The sequence below is a fragment of the Pteropus alecto genome, unplaced genomic scaffold (assembly GCF_000325575.1).
Source record: "Pteropus alecto unplaced genomic scaffold, ASM32557v1 scaffold239, whole genome shotgun sequence".
NCBI lineage: Eukaryota > Metazoa > Chordata > Mammalia > Chiroptera > Pteropodidae > Pteropus > Pteropus alecto.
In genome coordinates, this window is record NW_006494613.1 from 307655 (window position 1) to 319108 (window position 11454).

At 37.8% G+C, this 11454-nt stretch overlaps 1 protein-coding gene across 2 annotated transcripts; it reads right to left on the reverse strand.

Annotated features, from left to right (window-relative positions):
* Positions 1-1261: 1261 nt before the first annotated feature.
* On the reverse strand, positions 1262-9653 carry TM4SF1 (transmembrane 4 L six family member 1). 2 transcript variants are annotated; one of them, XM_025042505.1, is made up of 5 exons: positions 9355-9653; positions 7838-7927; positions 7602-7747; positions 5092-5283; positions 1262-3241 (listed from the first exon to the last, which is right to left on the reverse strand). In XM_025042505.1, the coding sequence occupies exons 1-5, from the start codon at positions 9529-9531 to the stop codon at positions 3148-3150; spliced, it is 699 nt and encodes a 232-aa protein (XP_024898273.1). In that variant the 5' UTR covers positions 9532-9653; the 3' UTR covers positions 1262-3147. The 2 variants fall into 2 exon arrangements, with proteins under 2 accessions (XP_024898273.1, XP_024898272.1); XM_025042504.1 differs by having other exon boundaries at positions 1262-3254; positions 5103-5283; positions 9355-9647.
* Positions 9654-11454: the final 1801 nt, after the last annotated feature.

An 11454-nucleotide genomic window follows, 5' to 3' on the forward strand; every position in this document is an offset into this window, starting at 1 on the left:
ATAGATAGATAGATACAGAGATATTCATTCCTTGTCATTTAGGCTCTTGTAATTTTTCTTAGTATAAACAAAACTCCCCAAATTATTTCTGGAACCTGAACATTCTTGGTGATTCTCTTAAAATAAATTTCTAAAAGTAAAAATATTGGGTTAAAAAGGATGTTCAGACTTTAGAGATGGTTGCTTTTCTGAAAAGTTGCACCAAATCCCATACCTGTTCCCATCATGGGTAAGCATCAGAGGGAATGTAATCAATGCACACATATATAAGAAACAAATTGTAGTGAAAGTAACATTCCATCAATGTTCTTAGATTTGAATTCATGCAATTTCCTTTATGCGGTTGGTTATTTGTAATTTGGTCACTCTGTTAAATTGGCACTCAGAGGGAACTATTAACATTGAGTCCATGTGTGTGCAATTCAGATTCTAGAGAACTTTTTTGTTTCTATGTTGCCAAGTGATAATGAGCTGTTTTAGTATCCCTGAGGGGATTTCCAGCCAAAATGACGGGTTTAGAATATTACAGACCCAGAGTATGATCCATAAATATAAATAAGCTAAGATAAAATTTAATTGTATAAGCTATTTCCTCTGGGTAACAGCGATGTCTATTATTAAAGAATTTACAAACCAGGGGAAACTCTGAGTCACTCAAATTTAGGCTCTGGGATGAGGATGACTGAGGGTCACAGGGGCCTGTCAAAGCCCCTTACGTGGAGAGGCTGAGTCAGTATTGGAACAAATAAGATCTCAGCACCTGGCAGGATGACAGAGGAGGTAGCAGGGGCCAAGGAGAGGAGCTGGAAAAGCCCGGGTTTTCATGTAAGACTGACTGGATTTGAATCATAGTTATCTCACTTGTTAAAGGTGTGGCCTTGGGCAGATTACTTCACCTCTCCTAGCTTTGACTATAAAATGTAGAACAAACACCACCTTCTAGGACTGTTGAGAGGTTTCAGTGAAATAATATGTGTAGAAACTAAGTACAGTAACTGACACATTGAAGGAACTCAATAAATGGTTGCTGTTATTATTATTATGGTTAATAATTATTATTGCCATTTCCTTTGAGAATACATTTAGGAAAACAAGGTGCTTATAACTGATCATTATGCCTCCTTTTTTGGGATCTTCTATTGCAGGGGTTAAAAACCTGGTGCCCAAGAACTCCCAAGAGGCCCATGGATGGGAATTTGTGAGAACTGGGTGTTAAACTTGAATGGGGAAAAAAAGTCATTATTTTTATTACCCTCTAATGAAAATTTAGTATTTCCTTTATTGTGATTGCATGCAACAAATCACAGTAGTATCAGCAATACTTATCATTCTTTGATCAACAATACAAAATTACATGTTATTTTCATATCACATTAAAATTGTTGCAAGTACTCAAAATTTCATTTCAATTGTAACCATGTTGCAAAAGTACAGTAGTTCTTAGACCCACTCATTAGACCACTGCTAGATCACATGTGATCTCTGTTTTCCTAACTACACAGGCTGATGTGATGTAGCTGGCTATCAAGACAACTATCTTATAATTTTCAAAAATATTTTAATAAAATATTTCAATATATTGATTTACTTTGTAATCCTATGTACTTTCTTTTATGCGCTTTTAAACAGTATTCTTAAAAGGTGTTTGTAGGCCTCACCAGAATGCCAGAGGGACAGAGGCACAGAAAAGATTAGAGCCATCCAGTCAGGAAACCACTACAGGGCTTCTTTAGGAAAGGAGGAACTTAGCTGTCTAACAGCCAAGAAACTTCTTTATTAACTTGTCTGTTGGCCAGGCAAATAAACACCTGTACAGATATAGATATAAACAAAATCAATTCTATCTCTGTGTCCTGAATTTCATTTCAATTTTTTGCTTCATGTTGTGACTTTTGACCAACCTTATTGTACTTAGCAAGCATATCAAAGCCTCTAGTTAATGATCATCTGTGTTCCTTAAAATTCAACCATAAATATTTTTGTTAGGAAGGCATGACATCTAGAAATAAATACCTTCTCATTATGGTGGCCACCATCAGACAACTTTAAAAGCAGAAAATTTCCGAAGACAATTTCCTATAGATCAGGGAATCTTGTCATCTGAAAGAGCCCAACTCTGTACAACAGATATAAAATAACAAGAAAGAAAATGTCTGTTACCCTCACCAGGAGCCTGATGACTGCGGCACCCAGTAGAAAGGAAAGATACCTAATTGAGATGATGATTCCAAGGAATGGCATAGTAATAACAATGAATGGATAGCAAAGGAAGCTAGAAGAGAAGGAAGAAAAAGTGGGATAAAGAAACCAGAAGACAGAGGCTGAACAACTTGCAGCCTGGAAAAAAAAAATAAGAAGGAAAAAAGAGGAATTTTAAACAAAGGATAATGAGACTAAACAATAGGAAAAAAATGGTAATGAATACTTTATTTTGTTGTATATAAACAAGCAAGTGTTGAGGGGATTTCCTTTTGGTCCTCCTGCCTCACCTTCTTACCCTTCCTCCATTTTCTTATGATGTTGATCAACTGCTTTATTCTGTTTCCCATCATTCTTCCTGTAAAATCATCCAGACCTTTTTATTTTTAAATACATGATCCTTAAAGCTTGTCTTTGAAGGACACAAAGCTTTCCACATGTTAAGAATGAGCAGCATTGCATTTTTTGACTCACTCATTTAGCCTGGAGCATTCTCAGCCAGTCCTCCCGCTCTAGGCAAGGCTCTGTCTCTTCTCAGAATGTGAAATGGTTCAAAGAGGCTGCATGTTAGAGATTTTGCAAGCATATAAATGGGAAATACCATATAAACAGTAGAAAAGAACATCTTTTCAAGTTGTAGGATTTTTTCCTTCGTGGTCTTAAAAAAAGCAACTAGAAATCTTTCGTTTAATAAAAACAAGCACATGTATATATAATAGTAATTGAAATGTAATATTTATTTCTGTAATGTTTCTCAAAAACATCACCTCAAGCTAGAGTTTACCTCAGGTATACTGAAGAACTTCACTCAATCTGTAAATTATCTCCACAGTATAGTTTATTTTCTCATTCCTTAAAAAATGTTTGCTAAGTTCAAACACTGAAATAATGTGAAGATGCCAGTCTTTACGCACATTTATAAAAGTAGAATATAAGATGTATAATACACTAGTACAAAGTTTTACAAATTAATACAAGTAAAATATATAAATTACAATGAAATAAAGGAAGGTTGTGGTTCTGTCTTGGGGTGGTTGATTTTAACAGTCATATTGCTGTAAAGAAAATAAAATATGCATTAGGTTACTATCAGGCTAAACAAACGATGACATTTCAGTCTTTTTAAATTCCTGTTTTAGGCAAACATAACTGATCTCAACTTCAGCAGAGCTTTGGCCAATAACACTGAGAGCTTAGACAATGCTCACAAAATGTTTCCTAAACAAACCAGACAGATCCGTTGTCCTCTCTGAGTAAAAGCTGCAGAAAGGAGCCATGGAAACTGTAGCTTAACAATGCTGGGTTGGCTTTGAACATGTTTGGGGTAGGTTTTTAATCTTAGGGATTTAAGAGATAATGCTGTGAGAGTTTCACACAGAAGTGGGCATTCCAATTAAATGCTACCAAGTTACACACTTGACTCATCTATACTAAAAACCTTGCCCTTTGAAAGTCACTTTTGTCTTATAAACAAAGTTAATGGATCTGTACTGCAGTGTTTGAGAAGAAGCCATCCCTGCTGTGACTCAGATGGCAAATCCAGTGAAACTATTTACTCTCCGAGAGGAGAGTGTCACTCTGCTAAACCACTACAACAACTTTGGTCATTGACATGTTTTGCCTGTACCCAAAATACATGCACGCTAAAGTCCAGTCAGGCCTCATCTAATTTAAACTCTGCCTTGTCTGAAGTTCAAGGTTAAAGATAGGTTATATTATAGTAATCCCAAGAGGATTCTTCTCTGCCTCTCCCCACCCGTACTGCCTGGAAACAACTTCATATTAAAGGTTTCCCACTCCTTTTTTTTTTTTTAATTTGGCGAGCTCCCAAGGAAATTATTAATCTTGTTGTACTTGCCTGATAAGAACAACTAAGTTTTTATTTAACTTCTCCTCAAAAATTATAGAAAGTTTCCATTTGTTTAGAAAAGATTTTTATGATAACAATGGTGTTCATTAGGTTTAGTCTTATTTTAAAAGAAAGTTAAGAACACTTGGACCAGAGAAGTAAATGGTTAGGAAAATATAAATTAACTTAGTTTCTGTTTCTTAATCTTGTTTTACAGAATAAGACAGAAAACAAACCCCCCAAAATTGGAGCAAAGCTGGACTTCCATCAATTCAATAATATGTTTTTTAGGAGATTTTAGAAACAAAAACTTTCCCCACTACTAACAAATGCATATTTCTCTCTGAAATCATATCCCCAGGAAACAAGTGCTTCCTGGTTTTCTTTCACAGTGAAAGGCTTTTCATAAGCTGCTATCGAAAGGCTATTAGTGATTCTCTACGTTTAGCTATTTGGGTATTTTTGACTCCTTATTAGGAAGAAATTGTAGAAAACCCAACAGAATAGCAAATGTTGCATACAGGTTAAGAGCAGTGCTGTGGCATAAAATGACCCAGGATTTGAAGCCTGTTACTTCCTGATTAGGTGATTTTAGACATATTGCTTAACCTCTGAGTCATAGTCTCATCTGAAATATGGGTTTAGCACAGTACCTAGTGCAATGAATGTTGGCTATTATTTGTGAATACTAGTTGGGAACACGAGAGAAGCAAAGAGAGGACATTTCTTTAGTGTCTGCAGCCAGAGCAAGGGTAATGAAAGGAGCAGTAGGTTAACTCCTAAATGGGGCAATTTGTGGATGGCAGTTTCCTGTATTCACAGAGCCAACTACAAAGAAACAAGATAACTCAGTAACTGTGACATTCAAGGAAATTTATTATTGAGAACAAAACTGAATGCATTAAATGCTTTGCCACAAAGACCATGTAGAAATAAATTTTGGTAGACTGAGCAATGTTTGATTTTGCCTCTTTCTCTAAGGTGAAAACATTAGTGCATTATGGTAATTGAATACACGAGGGCCAAGCTAAGACATCTTCACAGAGGTTCTTACCTGATGATGAGTACAGCAGTAGCCACATATGCCTCCAAGCACTCCATTTATTACTTGAATAAGACACAAGATGAATTCAATTCCACCAAGTGCCAAGAGGATAGAAAACAGAGAGGCATTCCATTCCACAACATGCTTGGGTTCAACGCACTGGGACCATGTGGATCTATCCAGAAGGTATCTGTGGATACAAAGAGAAATTTCTGACACACGACCATATCTAATGGGATGTCTCATAAGCTACTTTTTGTGTGGTGCTTTTGTCATTCAGAAAAAAAAGGAATGAATCAATTCAGTGACCTATATCAAATTCTTTCAATCCAAGTCATTACACAAAATGAGAATTTAGCCCAGATCTTGTTGCAATGATAAACATAAAATTCAACAAAGAGAGTTGAGCACTCAGTGTTAGTTAGCCATCCAGCCAGGGTTAGGGATACAATAATGAACTCAGGAATGAGCTCTGTCTTAGAAAGCACAGCTTAAGAGGAGAGACAATTGGCAATCTCAATGCAACAAGTGTACTAATCAAGTAGACTAAGTGTGAAAGGACCACAGAAGAAGGACATCTAACCTAGTTCAGGGAGAATACCTACTTTTGTATCTTTTCCATAAGTCTGAGCTCCATGAAATAACTACCAGACTTTTCATCATTATTTATCCAACACCTAGACCAGTATCTGGCACATAGTAGGTATCAACACATTTTAAAAGTAATTAAATGACACATACAATCCAAAATCACTTTGTGAAATGACTTTCTAAATATCTGGATATTCTTACAATCTGAAAAATTCTCTCACTCCTCTCGCAGAGTTTCAACCTTTGCTACATCATAGAGTATTTGAATTCTTAATAAAATAGTATTTAATCCTGTGGGAAAATCTAGGATTAACTTAATTCCACAAAGAGGTATGGTGTAATTCTTCCCTTATCATTTCTTCCTACCACAACAGAACAAAAGGGAATTCGAGAAATAACTTTGGAATGTTTCATGGAGCTAATTAGTTCAATTTTGATTACAAAAAATTCTGTTCTTCTGGCCCTGTCTTTCTGTATGTCACTGAAATAAAACTCTGTAATTTCAGAACACAATGTAGAAAAATTCTTTGGCTTACTTGGTTATTGAACAACTAATTACTAGCTTGTCACCATTAGTTAGTCACCTTATTGCAATCTCTGGACAGGTTGAAATGAGGAAAGACAGAGAAAGGTTTCTTGTAGAAGCTGGGGTGGATCATGAAGGGGTGTATAGTCAAACAGCTATAAAAAACATTTAGTGATACTATCACCTCTCCTTGAATTCCAGATACATTAGTCATGACTTTTTTTAAGAGATAGTTGTGTGCAGCAGTTTTGTATGTCTATGCATACATGAATAACCAGTTTCAACTATGGAGGCTACCATTGGGCCGTACTCATTGTAAGCTAGTGCGTCATATTAACAGCTAACAGTGGCAGTACTCACAGTGTGTCAACTTCTATGACAAATATTTTACATGTAGTATCTCATTAATCCTCCTGACAACTGCCGTTGGCTTTATTTTACAGATGAAGTAACTGAAAACTGTAGAAAATTCAGTTCACGTTTTCCTGGTTTCTCAGAGACTACATGCAGAGCTAGGATCAAACTCAGGGTTATCTAATTTCATACTCAACCTATGACCTCACTATATGCTATACAAAAATTCATGAGAGACAAAAATTCCTCATAATATAAGGGCAATTCAAATTCATTATTCATATTATGTATACTCATGAATTTCATAACTAAATCTTTCGAAATTTAAAGAAGGATGTCATTTTGTTTGTTATTATGTACATCAGTTTCTATCATCTACTTCTGTTCTTTTCTCAATACAGATAAGAAATAAGTATCAACATAAAACAACGAAACGTTTTAAATTATCCTGATATTAAAGTCGTGAATAAAACTGTCTTATGTAGCACTGGGTGCTATATATAAAGGGTGCATTGTACATAGTTATTATGTTATATGTAAGTGTGTGGGGGAAGGTAGTATGTTCCCTAGGCTTTAATTAAATTCACAAAGTTATCATGCATATAAAGATTCCATAATATTGTCTCAAAATAGTAAAATCAGCACATTGTTCAGAAATAGTGTACATATTATATGTGAGCACAAATTCTACAGCCAGGCTGCTTGAGTCCAAGTCCTGACTGCATGTCCTGGCAATGTGAATTTGAATAAGTTACTTCATCTCTCTGTGTCTCTTTTCCTCATCTTTAAAATAGAAGCAATAGTGGAACTGGAAGACTCAATCAGTGGCTCCATTAAAAAGTCCTTAGAGCTTCTCCAGGTCAGAGACTGAGCATTATCTTCAGACACTTGTTGCCTGAGTGGTATCCGAGCCCATACCAATAAACCTAGCAGAGTGGATGGAAGAACAGATGACTGATGTCTTTTTAGTTTGACAGGTTTGCCACTACATTTGTGGTGGATAAGAACGTGTGGTCTGTTAAGGAACAATTACTTACTGCCCCTCCGTGCTGGCAAAGGTATAGTTCCATTGGTTGGAGGAATCCAGACATATTGGTCCTTCCGCTAAGCCCAGGGCTGCCACGATGACGCAGTAGCCAGATCCTGCAATTCCAATGAGAGCAACCAGCACAGAAGAAAGCATCTAGGAAAAGGAGAAACACCAGAAGTGAGCCACAGAGTGTGGCACTGACGTCGTAGAAACCATTTTCACCACCAGAACGGGAGTACCTACCACACATCTTTTGCCACAGTTTTCGTGGCCGCAGCAGCCACAGCAGTCGCCCTGTTCCAGCCCAATGAAGACAAATGCTGGCAGGAATATCTAGTTAGAAAACAAGCAAATTAAAGTCATTGTCTTTCCCCAAGTCCATAAGGGTCAGGTTAAGCATCCTTGATAAAATATATTTCTTTCTGACGGTGTTGACCGGTTTTGGATTACACTAATCAAGTATCTCAAATAGTGTAAAAATATGAAGAGGAAAAAAAAAATCTAAATGTAACGTCTACTTGTTTTCATGTAAAGTGTCAAAATATTTTTTATGGTGAAGCTGTAGTATGGGAGGGCCAAAATAGTAACCTATGAATGTGTTCGTTTACGCCACAAGAATTCCTAACATAGTCCTAGCTACAAATGCTGTTTTGGAGCTGTTAGACTTTGTCTTGAAATCTCATTTGTTTTTCATTGTAAAACTGAAGATACCAACAGTCTTTAATAGAATAACTGAAACATTTTTGTAAATGGGAGAGATGAAAGCTCTGTATAATAAATGTGAACTGCTTATTTGAAGATATGATTGAATGGTTGTAGCTTCATAACAGCTCTTTAAGTAAGAAATACTTTGAGTTTGAGATCAAAAGAAGTTTAAACAGTGTAATATTATATTAAGGACAAATGATTATTTTAAAATGATAGTAATGCTTAAATTCAAAACAGATTTAAAGAACCACAATTAGTGTATCAAGTTTGGATGTTTTAATATCCTTTATTTGACTAACAAAACTATTTTGTACATTATTAGCAATTTAAGAAAACTTCTCTTTAAAATTCTCAATCCCAGCACATTAAAGTAGCAAACTCAAATTTGTCCACATTCTTTCCAGGCTGTGGTTAAAGCTAATATTTTCAGCTCCAAAGTTGGCAGGCAAATTTTTCTCACTTCAATTAAAAACAAACCTTGGAAAAAACAACACATTCCACTACTAGCTTCATACACTGGTCTGCTGCTAACTGTAGGATTTTTCCTAGACACCACACCCCAGGATTACATAAAGGAGAAAATTTATAGTTCTTTCTAAATAGCAATGCATTCATAATTTATTATTTTTTTTCTGTTGCAGATGGCTGAAAACAAAGAGCAGAAATTTTGAATCCAAAACTCTGTTAATCTAGTCTGAGACCCAGACGACTCCTCTAGTTCCCCAGAGCAAACGTTAAATGATTGCTGGCTCCAGGACTAGAAATGCCAGTTTCTCCAATCTGATTTAAAAACTAGTGTCTGTTTCTAGTTGTAAAGTAAGAGAGTTTAGCAAAAAGGTAGCTCACTTTTAACTGAAAGAAGATTTTGTAAAACGACATCTAATAAAATTAATACACTATATCTATCTCAACTTTTGTATAATCTGCTTTCAAAAGAAGAATGAACAAAAATCACTGGATCTGGAAATATGCATTATAGAAAACTTTCCATGAAAACAACACATTTACCAGGAGAAAATTTTTTAAGGTTGTAATAATTTTGAACAACTTACCAGCAAGCCCCCTCCTACAATGCCAGAAAAGAACCACACAAACCGGCTGAGGTGGTCTTCAGAGGCATACCTTGTTTCTCCATTGGGAAAATAAAGCAAAATGTTAGCTACAATGCAGAGGATGGCGAGCCACACCAAGGAATGCCCGATGCATCGTGCACATTTGTCGTAGCACATGGTAGCAGGGAGTCTGGGAGCTTATTTTCCCCCGCTTCAATCTGCAGCTCAGTGATGGCCCAAATCAGATGAGAGTATGCCTGTCTGCAAAAAAGCAAAAGCAATTTTCAGCCCATTCCTGCAACCTTTTAAATACTCTGAGGTCTTAGTCACTGGGTGGATGAGGTACTTTGCTTTCATTGGTCCTGATTGCAGGCTCCAGATGGGGTGGGGGGAAGTAAAGGGGAATGTCCCGCCCTTCAATCCTTGGGACAAGTGAAACCAGGACGTGAGAAACAGCCTCAGTCATAGGCAAGAGAGAAAATTATTAGTCTTCAACAAGGAATTCACTGTGCAGCTCCTTTACAGGAAAAAGAATCATCAGGAAAGTCTAAAACAACTTACCAGTAACTATCAAGTGTCCACAGAGCGACAGCCCTAATTGAGGCTCTGAAAGACAGTGGGCTGTGATCCTACTCCATGCGGCTATTTGGACAGCTTTCAGTCTGAGGGCTCTGTGTTCATTTCCACTCTGCACTGACTTAATTCAGGACCTGAGGCCAATCTCCTGAGCTCTGAGCTCATTTCCTTGTCTGTTAAGGGCAAGGTATCTGAGCCATCGCCCACAGATTTGAGAAGGCTGTTGAGAAAATTACAAAGCAGATTTCTTTCCTCTGCCTATGGTGTGCTCTGCAGGACTGAGCCTACTGCCCAGCCTTCCTGGACATCTGCCTCGAAAACAAATCTGGCACCAAAACAAAGGTGGCATTAGTCAACAGAAAGGACTCAGGCACCTTTTTATTCCTGAGTTCTGCTGTCAAGCAAAGTGGTGCCAGGGAGGACCAAGGGAGGTCTAAAGTACGGGAGAAGGATTGCAAGAACTGGAAGAAAAAGAAAAAGAAATAGGAGAGAAAGAGACTTGGCAAGCAAAGTCGGGAAACAAGATTGAGAGAACATGGAATGTTTGGGAGAGTCACAAGTCATTGATCAAGGGACAAGGACGTAAAGGCAGAGAAAGGGTATTAGACCAACTTTCTTATGTGGTTATCTTACAGAAGGAGAGGTCGAATTCTGAATCAGTTTAGACTTGAATAGAAGGTGGTAAGAGGACAAGATGGCCAGGTTGGGCCAGGACTGAATGGGCCTTATCACCGGGACAGAATAGTGAAGACAGAAAAGAGCCAAAGGCCAAGTCTGAGAGTTGTTAGTTCAGAAGAGGAAGAGGAACAAGGCTAGTAAATTCAGAAGTTCAGGCTGAGGCCAGAGTCTGAAGAATTTGGGCCAAAACTAAAGAGCAAGACACATACTAAATTTGAGGAGCCCCCTGGGGTTAGTGACGTAGAATCCAGAATGAAAGGAAGACCTAAGAGGAAGCACGATCTGAGCATACTACCAGAAGTGAGGCTATGATCCAGACTGGCCTGAGGAGATAGGCAGAGGGAAAACCAAGTGTAAGCAGGAAAGCCTGGAACTTCCCACCTGCTCAGGCATAAGGAGGCAGATCTTCACAAGTGCACCACTCCATCACCACTACATCCAACAAAAAGGGCATGTGTCCTACTGGAGGCAGGATTCCACAGGTGTCAAGGCTTGGGGTGGCAGTACAGGTGAATGACTGGGTCCTCATCTTAATCCTCCACTCTGCTGATCTATCCCACCTAGGGCCAAAATGGGGAGAGTGAGCCTTTGATGACTTTTCCCCAAAGTGCTCAATCCCCTTCCTCCTTCTCTTCTCCACCCCTATAGTCAGTACAGTGGGAGAAGAGAGTAAGGGGCTTGACAAGAAGAAAGCCTGGAGAGACAGCCCAATTCTGCCGTCTTCTAGTGTGTGGATCTGTCGACTCAATTACATTCCTGGGACCCTGTTTCCTATTCTGTAAGACAAGAGGCAGGCCTAGATCAGTGGCTCTCAAGTTGTTGAGAGTCTTGTAATGATATGGACCC